The following is a 12115-nucleotide window of genomic DNA, read 5'->3' as shown; positions in this document are numbered from 1 at the left end:
TCAGCTGAGCCAACCTAGTTGAGAGATATTCCTTGTTTCGCATAGTCGAGCCGGTTTTCTCAAATTTTTAAGTCGTTTGTCACAAACTGAAAAAACATAGTTATATCCTTACATTTAACACCGAACAGAGATATTTTATGTATATAAAATCGTTACTATTAATTGTAACTGCTATTATAATGGTTAAACACTAAAATGCTAACTGCGGGTATGGAATTTGAATTCGTAGTCTTTGGTGGCCACAGTTGGTAGCACTGAAGCTGGCGTTATCTTTGAATGCGTTGTTGCTGTTTTGTGTTTTCCTCTGTGCAGTGATAGTAGGCGCGGAGATGTGTGTAATGAAATCGATTGCATGTCAGATTACCCAAACCATGGCGTGAAAGGTGGAAACAGTGAGTGAAGTGCTGGGATGGTGGGGGACTAACAGGACATGATGTCCAGGCGGTGTAAGCGTGTGTATTTATCACTCATGTAAAAGTTTTGATAGGGTTCCACAACATTTAACAACAGTATTTGCAGCATTGAACCTTCGATCTACAAAATAGGCAATGAAAGCCTCGCAGTTTAAACATTGTGTTATGCGGAATCGAAAATCAGATCTATCTATTTTCGTAGGTAATGCAGCTGTGGCAGAAAGACTGATAGATGTGGAGATTTTTTCGTCAGCACCGACGTTTGTTGTGTACCTGATAACCAGGTGACCAGAGGTTGAAAATATATTTGCATCAATTTGGTACTGATTTATGGAAAAGACATCAAGATGTGAGTGGATAATACTTGCCATGACCCATTATTTTTGTTTGCAATATTTATTACTATATGATCACTATGAAGGCAGTGTTAGTAGTGATGAAATGTATAGCGATTTCATAACGTTGTGATAGTAATGGTTCGACCCCAACTCCGAATTTCTTTTATCGCATACCTACGTTTGTATAGCTTATCTGGTAGCAGGCCTAAATTTGCCTAATCGTTAGTATTACTTGATTTTGTGCCGTAGTGAGTGTTGCTGTCCGTAGTACGGAGTGCTTAATGCTTTCATTGCTCCAAAATAAGGTCCAAGCAATTAAGAATAGCGTTTCTCACAGTATAGTTGTGATCACTTCCTACGCACCAAAAATTTTCAATGACTCTTCATGTGTGCAAATTTTTTCAAGACGTTAGATTGATAAAGATATTAAAATGATATTGTTGAAACTGTAGTGGTTGTTTTAAAATACTTATGATGTACACGAAATGTTTAGAGATATTTAAATACGAATTAAAGTAAAATTTAGCAACTTTCTGATAAAGAAAATTAAGTTTTAAGGAAGATAAACGAAAAGGGACTTTTGAGTTTCACCTTAAAATGCAGTTCTTTAAATATTTGAGCCACATGGCAAAGAATTGGAGTAGATCATGGTAAGCATATAAACACCTAAGATAGTAGCTTCCTCAGTTTGAAATACAGTAAATGTTCACCTAGAGAGAATCAGTTATTGGTGAGTATAGAATTCCACGGTGTTGCATGGAAATTGGGTAGTAGAGCTAATAATAAACATGGTTACTGTCTTGAGAATGGTTCCTCTGCTAACAGAATAACAGCTGAGAGTCACATTGCATATTGTATTACAGAGCTTTTTAATATTTACCTTGGAGTTTCTTTATAGTATATTGAATGTAGACCTTCGGGTAATTACTAGTTAGTTTGTAACCACAACTAAGATTTCTAAGGGGACACAGTCACACTCAAATGAAATCCTGATCAATGTTCATAACTGTGAAAAGACTGTAAATTATTCAGATTGATACTGCAATCTGAAGTTAGATTGGGGCTTGTCTTCTTTTAGAGACTTGTGTGATGAGTCTTATTGCACCCACCATGACTGCACTTAGGCTTACTCGACTGATTCACATTGTTGTGTCCCTTCCTCTGCAAAAAATGTTCTGAAGATCACCTCTTTAAAGTGTGTCTAGGTATATCAGTACAGAAGGTGAATGGATTGTTTTGTGTGTCATCAGCATATGTAAAATGTATAGCTTTTGCACCGTGGTCATTCGTGTCAAGTCAACCAGCCCATCTCATTGGTTGTAGATGATTTAGGTGAAACTGAGTACATTTGTTCTCCCAGAAGGAATACGTAGACATCAAATATTGGCATTTTATCACTTCTTTTATTTTGAGTGTTTTCAACAGTGGGAAGTTTTGACTATAGTGAAAGGACAGTAATACTTTAAAGCAGCCACCAAGGCAGGAAAAAAATTATACATGCATTTTTGTGTTTCATTTTGTTAGAAAACAGTTCAGTATTACTTCGAATATTGGATAAAGGGAGATGGGTAATTTTGAATTATTTTTTTCCAAAAGAATCTCTCAAACATGGGTTGTCATAGGTTATAGGAAGTTATTGGAGTTTTTGTTAAACTATGGTGTTTTTACTGTTATATTGGAAATTTAGGTCAGTTTTAATGGGTCATTTATCTTTTATATTTCGACAAATATTTGTAAGAGTAATTTTGTACGAGATTATATGCACAGTTTTGTTACTTTTAATGTTGTTGTGTTCTTCAGTCCAGAGACTCTTTTGATGCAGCTCTCTATGCTAGTCTATCCTGTGCAAGCTTGCAACCAACATCCTTCTGAATCTGTTTAGTGTACTCATCTCTTGGTCTCCATATACAATTTTTACCCTCCACAGTGCCCTCCAATACTAAATTCGTGATCCCTTGATGCCTCAGAACGTGTCCTACCAACCATCGCTTCTTCTAGCCAAGTTGTGCCACAAGTATCTTTTCTCCCCAATTCCATACAGTACCTCCTCATAGTTACGTGATCTACCCATCTAATCTTCAGCATTCTTCTGTAGCACCACATTTTGAAAGCTTCTATTCTCTTCTTGTCTAAACTATTTATCGTCCATGTTTGACTTCCATATATGGCTACACTATACTTTCAGGAAAGACTTCCTGACAAATGTATACTGGATGTTAAATGTCTCTTCATCAGAAACACTTTCCCTGCCATTGCCAGTCTACATTTTATATCCTCTCTATTTCTACCATCATCAGTTATTTTGCTCCCCAAATAGCAAAACTCTTCCTAATCTAATTCCCTCAGCATCACCCGACTTAATTCGACTACATTCCAATATCCTCGTTTTGCTTTTGTTGATGTTCATCTTAAATCCTCCTATCATGTCACTGTCCATTCCGTTCAACTGCTCTTCCAGGTCCTTTGCGGTCTGACGGAATTACTATGTCATTGGGAAACATTAAAGTTTTTATTTCTTCTCCTTGGATTCTAATTCCTACTCCAAATTTTTCTTTTGCTTCCTTTACTGCTTGCACAATATATAGATTGAATAACATCGAGGATAGGCTACGACACTGTTTCACTCCCTTCCCAACCACAGCTTCCCTTTCACGCCCCTCAACTCTTATAACTGCCATCGGGTTTCTGTACAAATTGTAAATAGCCTTTAGCTCCCTGTGTTTTACCCCTGCCACCTTCAGAATTTGAAAGAGAGTATTCCAGTCGACGTAGTCAAAAGCTTTCTCTAAGTCTACAAATGCCAGAAACTTAGGTTTGCCTTTCCTTAATCTATCTTCTAAGATAAGTCATTGGCTCAGTATTGCCTCACGTGCTCCAACATTTCTATGGAATCCAAACTGATCTTCCCCAAGGTCGGCTTCTCCCAGTTTTTCCATTCATCTGTAAATAATTCGTATTAGTATTTTGCAGCCGTCACTTACTAAACTGAGTCTGAGGGTATTTTGCCTGTGTTATACACCTTGCTCATCAGATGGTAGAGTTTTGTCGTGGCTGGCTCTCCCCAGGCTATCAGTAGTTCTAATGGAATGTCATCTACTCCCAGGGCCTTGTTTCGACATAGGTCTTTCAGTGCTCGGTCAAACTCTTCATGCAGTATCATACCTCCCATTTCATCTTCTTCTACATCCTCTTCCATCTCCATAGTATTGCCCTCAAGTACATAGCCCTTGCATAGACCCTCTATATACTCCTTCCATCTTTCTGGTTTCCCTTCTTTGCTTAGTATTGGTTTTCCATCTGAGCCCTTGATATTCATACAAGTGGTTCTCTTTTCTCCAAAAGTCCCTTTAATTTTCCTGTAGGCAGTATCTCTCACCCCCTAGTGATATATGCCTCTACTTCCTCACATTTGTCCTCTAGCCGTCCCTGCTTAGCCATTTTGGACTTCGAGTCGATCTCATTTTTGAGACGTTTGTATTCGTTTTTGCCTGCTTCATTTACTGCATTTTTATATTTTCTCCTTTCATCAATTAAATTCAATATTTCTTCTGTTACCCAAGGATTTCTACTAGCCCTCGTCTTTTTACCTACTTGATCCTCTGCTGCCTTCACTACTTCATCCCTCAGAGCTACCCATTCTTCTTCTACTGTATTTCTTTCCCCCATTTGTGACAATTGTTCCCTTATGCTCTCCCTGAAAGTTTGTACAACCTCTGGTTCTTTCAGTTTATCCAGGTCCCATCTTCTTAAATTCCTGCCTTTTTTGCAGTTTCTTCAGTTTGAATCTACAGTTCATAACCAATAGATTGTGGTCAGAGTCCACATCTGCCCCTGGGATTGTCTTACAATTTAAAACCTGGTTCCTAAAGCTCTGTCTTACCATTACATAATCTATCTGAAACCTTCCAGTGTTTCCAGGCCTCTTGGGTCTAGAGTAGCAGGGGATACAACCCATCGGCTCCCCCCAGGGGGTCCACAACTCTTTTGTGGACACGTGCGTAGCGAGCACGGGACCCCGAGCTAATGTGGCCCTCCTTCCTTTCCGGGCTGCATACCTTCCCTTCCCTTTCCGCATCCCTCCCCGTCCCCCATCTTCGCCCCCCCCCCCCCCCCCCCCCCTCACCTCTGGCTCTTTCCTTCCCTTTCTCCCCCTCTGGGAGTATGGTTTGTGCCTACGTCCGGAGACGGACGCTCGAAACTGTTCCAAATTTCTTGCTTTTACACTTGCAAGTCCTCGTCCTTCCTCTGTCCTTCTCTTTTCCTTCCCTCTTCTCCTTGCCCTTTTCTCCGCTGCGGCGTTTGAGACCCCCTTTTCTTTCCTTTCCCTTGCTCTTTTTTCCTCCCTGTGCGTGTCTGAAGGCCGACCCACGCACTTCCATGCATAGCCGGTGACGGGGTAACGCGTAATTCCCCGCCCCGGGTAGACAGGTAGGACACGTACGTACCCCCTGGTAACGGCCAGGCCCAGGGAGGGGTGATTACCCGAGCTGATACCTTCCGAAAGTGCCGATTGGTCCCTCCGTCCGTTTGTCGGGAGGTGTGACCTGAGGTGTGAACAATCACCTAAGGCGGGTGTGCCCTCGGTGAGGGCCCCCACAAGGGAGGAGCGCGCCATCGGAGACGCCGGTAATCATGGGGGATTCTTCCGCAATGGTTTCCTCACCTTCCACTATGTCTGCTCACAAACGTAAGTTCACTGAGTCTCAGCCACAGACGGTTCTTCCATCGTTGCCACAGTTCCTTGTTGTTTCTCGGTCTGACGAAGGTCACGACTTTTCCACGGTCAACCCTTTCATTATTCAGAAAGGTGTCGACGCAATTGCGGGTCCTGTAAAGTCTTGTTCCAGATTACGGAATGGTACCCTGTTGTTAGAAACACACAGTGCCCTCCAGGCTCAAAAATTGCTGCGTACTTCTCTGCTCCACACCTTCCCTGTCCGGGTGGAACCGCACCGTACCTTAAATTCCTCGCGTGGAGTCGTTTATACACGCTCCCTCGATGGATTGTCTGACGAAGAAATTCAGCACTACCTGTCTGACCAGGGCGTCACCGCTGTTCATCGGGTTATGAAAAGGGTTGACTCGAACATCATTCCAACCCGCACTGTCTTCTTGACCTTTGACAAAGTTCAACTCCCATCAAAAATCAAAGCAGGCTATGAGATAATTTCCGTTCGCCCTTATGTCCCAAACCCTACGCGTTGCTATCGATGTCAGCGGTTCAATCACGCCAGCCAGTACTGTTCCAATCCGGCCAAATGTGTTACGTGTGGCAGGGATGCCCATGAGGGTGCTTGTCCACCTCCATCCCCTCGCTGCATCAACTGTATGGGTGACCACGCTGCTTCCTCTCGAGATTGCCCTGTTTTTAAGGACGAAAAGCTGATCCAGGAAATAAGAGTGAAGGAAAAGGTGTCGACCTTTGCTGCTCGAAAGTTACTCGCCAGTCGACAGCCCACCGTGCCTCAGAAAGGAAAATACAGCGCTGTCCTTGCTTCTCCTCGGCCAACAAAGGAGGCGGCCACGCAGACTTGCGACCTCACATTTAGTACCACGGTCGTCAGATCGGCCAGCGCAAAGATCGCCCGTTCAACCTCACCTCTTTCGCCTGCCCACTCTATGGCTCACCCTTCGTCGGGTTCTGCTAAATCTCGAGCCCAAAAGTCAGACGCCAAGTCTTCGAAAAAAGAGCATTCTCGAGAAGAGTTTTTACGTACTGCAACTTCACAACCATCGGTTCCTCCTTCATCTAAACATTCCTCCAAGAAGGCTACGAAGAAACACAGTTCCTCTCCTTCTCCGCCAAGGCGTGTCCCATCTACAGCACCACCTGGCGGAAATCGCCCTCGGCCATCTTCTGTGTCGCCGAGGCGCACTGTTGGTGGCCGGTCAACTGGCCGATCGTTGGTGGCAGGAGCTGCTCCTGACCAACCTATGGATCAGGATCTTCTGCCTTCGACTGAATGCCATTCCATGCTGTCGGTCGCAAGCTCTGAGCAGTCGTTGAGTTGACAGCACCCTTGGTCACGTTCCTCCATTTTCTGTTCACCCTATGTCCATTATCCACTGGAATATCCGCGGCATTCGCGCCAATCGGGAGGAATTGTCGATCCTCTTACGATCCTACTCGCCGGTCATCTTCTGTCTTCAGGAAACAAAGCTGCGTCCCCATGACCGCTTTGTTCTCCCTCATTTTCAGTCCGTCCGATATGACCTCCCCTCTGTTGAAGGCACTCCAGCCCATGGAGGACTCATGATTCTGCTCCATGATACTCTCCATTATCACCCAATCCCCTTAAACACTTCCTTCCAAGCTGTCGCCGTCCGTCTTTCCCTTTCTGGATACACATTCTCTCTTTGTACGGTATACATTCCATCGTCTACACCAATGGCACGAGCTGATCTCCTTCATCTTCTTGATCAGCTTCCACCCCCCTATTTGCTGGTTGGGGACTTCAATGCCCACCACCCGCTTTGGGGATCTCCACATCCTTGTCCACGTGGCTCACTATTGCTAGACGTCTTCCACCAAGCGGATCTAGTCTGCCTCAACACTGGGGTCCCCACATTTTTGTCTGCCTCCACGGCAAATTTATCCCATTTGGACCTTGCGGTCGGTACTGTTCCGCTAGCTCGGCGCTTCGAATGGATCGCCCTTGATGATACACACTGGAGTGACCACTTTCCATGTGTTCTTCGACTGCAGCCTCAACTGCCATATATGCGCTCGCGACGCTGGAAGTTTGCCCAAGCCGATTGGACACTTTTTTCGTCTCTAGCGACATTCGATGACCGTCGCTTTCCCAGCGTCGACGATGAGGTCACACATTTTACCGACGTTATTCTCACAGCTGCGGAACGTTCAATACCACGCACCTCTGAATTGCCCCGGCGCCCTCCAGTTCCTTGGTGGAATGAGGCATGCCGTGACGCAATACGTGAGCGGCGACGTGCTCTTCGCATTTTCCGTCACCATCCAACTTTGTCCAACTGTATCCGATATAAGCAGCTCCGTGCGCGATGCCGTCGCGTCATCCGCGATAGCAAGAAGGCAAGCTGGAAATTCTTTACTAGCTCATTTAACAACTTCACTCCCTCCTCGGAAGTTTGGAGTCGGCTTCGACGGTTCTCAGGCGCGCCTAGTTTCTCCCCGGTCTCTGGACTCACTGTCGCGCATGATACCTTAGTGGACCCCGTCGCAATTTCTAACTCATTGGGTCAGCACTTTGCTGAGATTTCGAGCTCTTCAAATTACCCGCCAGCGTTTCTCCCGAAGAAACGTGCAGCGGAAGTGCGACATCTTGCTTTCTCCTCTCAAAATCGCGAAAGCTACAATACTGTTTTCTCCATGCGCAAACTCCAACATGCACTCTCTTCTTCTCGCTCCTCCGCCCCAGGACCGGATGGTATCCATGTCCAAATGTTGCTGCATTTATCAACCCATAGCCTGCGTTACCTCCTTCGCCTTTATAATCGAATTTGGACCGACAGTACCTTTCCCAGGCGATGGCGGGAAGCTGTTGTCGTTCCCGTTCCGAAACCTGGAAAGGACAAACATCTCCCCTCTAGCTATCGCCCCATTTCTCTCACGAGTAGTGTCTGTAAGGTTTTGGAGCGTATGGTGAATTACCGTTTAGCTTGGTGGCTGGAGTCCCGCAGTCTTTTAACACCAGCCCAATGCGGATTCCGAAAGCATCGTTCTGCTGTTGACCATCTTGTTGCTCTCTCCACTTATATCATGAACAATTTTCTCCGGAAACGCCAAACGGTAGCAATATTTTTTGATCTGGAGAGAGCGTACGATACCTGTTGGAGGACAGGCATCCTCCACACACTGTTCTCTTGGGGCTTTCGAGGCCAGCTGCCCCTTTTTCTTCGCGAATTTATGGCAGAGCGCACATTTAGGGTGCGGGTGAACACTACTCTCTCCCGTACTTTCTCCCAAGAAAACGGGGTACCCCAGGGCTCCGTGCTGAGTGTTGTACTGTTTGCCATCGCCATTAATCCAATTATGGATTGTCTCCTTCCTGATGTCTCGGGCTCCCTCTTTGTGGACGATTTTGCGATCTACTACAGCTCTCAACGGACCAGCCTTCTTGAAAGACGTCTTCAAGGATGTCTCGATCGCCTCCACTCGTGGAGCATCGAAACCGGCTTCCGTTTCTCACCCAGTAAGACCGTTTGTGTTAATTTTTGGCGACGTAAGGAGTTTCTTCCGCCCTCCTTACATCTAGGTCCTGTCAATCTTCCGTTTTCCGACGTCGCTAAATTCTTGGGTCTTATGTTTGACAGAAAACTGTGCTGGTCCTCCCACGTTTCCTATCTTTCGGCTCGCTGTCTGCGTTCCCTTAACACCCTCCGTGTCCTGAATGGTACCTCTTGGGGAGCGGACCGGCTGGTCCTTCTCCGCCTCTATCGCGCCTTAGTGCGCTCGAAATTGGATTATGGAAGCATAGTCTACTCCTCTGCTCGGCCGTCTATTCTTCGGCGTCTCGACTCTATCCACCACCGTGGATTACGTTTAGTGTCTGGAGCTTTTTACACCAGCCCTGTGGAAAGCCTTTATGCTGAGACTGCTGAACCTCCGCTGTCCAATCGGCGGGCAGTCCTTCTGAGTCGTTATGCTAGCCATCTGTCTTCCATGCCTGCTAATCCAGCCCATAACCTTTTTTTCGACGCCTCCTTTGATGTCGGGTATGCAGGCCGCTCCTCCTCCCTACTACCCCCGGGAGTCCGCTTCCGTCAACTGCTCCATTCTCTTTCCTTCCGCTTTCCTAAAACCTTCTTGACAACTTGGGGTACAGCACCGCCTTGGCACCGTCCCCGGATCGACTTGCTCAGAGACCTATGTCAATTTCCCAAGGATGGTACCCCTACACTTGTTTACCGTCGGGCATTTGCTGCTCTATGTGCACAAATGACGGAAGCCACATTTATTTACACCGATGGCTCGAAAACATCGTTAGGTGTAGGGAGTGCCTATATTGTTGGCGACACCCCAAATCACTTTCGGCTTCCCGACCAGTGTTCGGTTTATACTGCGGAGCTTTCCGCTGTTCTCCAGGCTGTCCACTACATCCGCCGCCATCAGCGGATACAGTACGTAATCTGTTCAGATTCTCTCAGCTCTCTCCTAAGTCTCCAAGCTCTTTACCCTGTGCACCCTCTGGTCCACCGGATTCAGGACTGTCTGCGCTTGCTCCGCCTGGGGGGCGTCTCAGTGGCGTTCCTCTGGCTCCCGGGACACGCTGGTATCTGTGGAAATGAGGCGGCCGATATAGCGGCCAAGGCTGCTGTCTCTCTTCCTCGGCCAGCTCTTCAGTCTCTTCCGTTTACCGATCTACGGAGCGGTTTATGTCGCCAAGTTACTCATTTATGGCATGCGCATTGGTCAACACTTCCCCACAATAAATTGCGGGAAGTGAAAGCCGTTCCTTGCGCTTGGACCTCTTCCTCCCGAACGCGTCGTCGGGAGGAGGTAATTTTAGCTCGACTCCGGATAGGGCACTGTCTTTTTAGTCATCGACATCTTTTAAGCGGTGATCCTCCCCCACTCTGTCCCCACTGCTCTCAGCTGTGGACGGTCAGACACCTTTTAATTGAATGCCCCTATTTTAATCCGTTACGCTCCCGTCTACAGCTATCGCCTGATCTATCGTCGATTTTAGCAGATGACACGCACTCAGCTGACCGCGTTCTACAGTTTATTAGTGACAGTGAAATGACGTCAGTCATTTGAAGCTTTTTTTTTGGGGGACAACCAACCCCTTTCTATAGTGGACTTTTAAGCATTCCTTCTGCCTTTAGTTTCTCAAATTTTCTGACTTTGTTTCCATTGCTGCTGGTTTTAAATTTCGTTTTTTTTTCCTGTTTTCTACGTCACGGGATGGGCGCTAATGACCATAGAAGTTTTGCGCCCTAAAACCACAAAAAAAAAAAAAAAACCATCGGCTTTGGACAATGACGTCACAAGTCGCCAGAGAGCAGTTTACCATTTTCGCTTTTGCTGTTATGTTTCAGTTTCGTTTTTTTACTGATTGCTTAATAAAGTGGTTCTGTTTATTCTATCTCGTGAGATTTTTTTTAAAAAAACACTTATCAGCTACTGAAGGGAGCTACAACACTAAGAAGAATCGCTTCTCGTTTGGCGACTTGTGACGTCATTGTCCAAAGCCGACGGGTTGTATCCCCTGCTACACTAGTCCCGGCCTCTTCCACGTATACAGCCTTCTGTAATGATTCTTAAACCAAGTGTTAGTTATTTTTGTTTTGCTCGGTACAAAATTTTACCAGGTGGCTTCCTCTTCATGCCCTACCCCATTCCGTATTCACCTACTACTTTTCCTTGTCTTCCTTTTCCTATTATAGAATTCCAGTCCCCCGTAACTATTAAATTTTTGTCTCCCTTCACTATCTGAATAATTTATTTTATCTCATCATACATTTCTTCGATCTGTTCATCCGTGAAGCTGGTTGGCATAAATACTTGTACTACTGTGGTAGACGTGGGCTTCATGTCTATCTTGGCTACAATGATGCTTTCACTATGCTGTTCGTCGTAGCTTACCCGCACTCTTTTTTTTTTTTTTTTTTTTTTTTTTTCTTTTTTTTAAAAAAATTCATTATTAAACCTACTCCTTCATTACCCCTATTTGATTTCATGTTTATAGCCCTGTATTCACCTGACCAAAAGTCTTGTTCCTCTTGGTACCGAACATCGCAAATTTAACTTTAATCTGTCCATTTCCCTTTTTAAATTTTCTAATCTACCTGCCCGATTAAGGGCTCTGACATTCCACGCTCCGATCCGCATAACGCCACTTTTATATCTCCTGGTAACGTCCTCCTGAGTAGTTCGTGCCTGGAGATCCAAATGGGGGACTATTTTACCTCCGGAAACCATGCTGTAAAGCTTCATGCCCTCAGGAAAAATTATGGCTGTAGTTTCCCCTTGCTTTCAGCCGTTTGCAGTTCCAGCACAGCAAGGTCGTTTTGGTTAGCGTTACAAGGCCAGATCAGTCAATCATCCAGACTGTTGCCCCTGCAACTAATGAAAAGGCTGCTGCCCCTCTTCAGGAGCCACGCATTTGTGTGGGATCAACAGATACCCCTCCATTGTGGTTGCATCTAAGGTACAGCTATCTGTATTGCTGAGGCACGCAAGCCTCCCCACCAACGGCTAGGTTCATGGAGGGGGAAGTACTTTTATTATTGCTCAGTTTTGAACCATGCCTGCCGATTTTTAAATTTCATATTAGCAGTATGTATTTTTATTACACACTGCTAATATGAAATTTAAAAACTGATAAACGAAAATCAGCAGGCATGGTTCAAAACTGAGCAAGTGGGAATAGACAGTTTAAT

At 45.5% G+C, this 12115-nt stretch overlaps 1 protein-coding gene across 1 annotated transcript in view; it reads left to right on the top strand.

The window, feature by feature from the left end:
* The first annotated feature begins 312 nt into the window (after positions 1 to 312).
* The window catches only part of LOC126458329 (meiosis regulator and mRNA stability factor 1), a 212592-nt gene continuing 200789 nt past the window's right edge, over positions 313 to 12115 (top strand). Inside the window, exons 1-2 of the mRNA XM_050095288.1 lie at positions 313 to 446; positions 616 to 762. Of these exons, the coding sequence (XP_049951245.1) occupies positions 744 to 762 (19 nt within the window). The 5' untranslated portion in view covers positions 313 to 446; positions 616 to 743. The remainder of the gene's footprint in view (positions 447 to 615; positions 763 to 12115) is intronic.

Source organism: Schistocerca serialis, chromosome 2 (genome assembly GCF_023864345.2).
Source record: "Schistocerca serialis cubense isolate TAMUIC-IGC-003099 chromosome 2, iqSchSeri2.2, whole genome shotgun sequence".
NCBI classification, from domain to species: domain Eukaryota; kingdom Metazoa; phylum Arthropoda; class Insecta; order Orthoptera; family Acrididae; genus Schistocerca; species Schistocerca serialis.
This window is presented reverse-complemented; position numbering and strand designations above follow the sequence as displayed.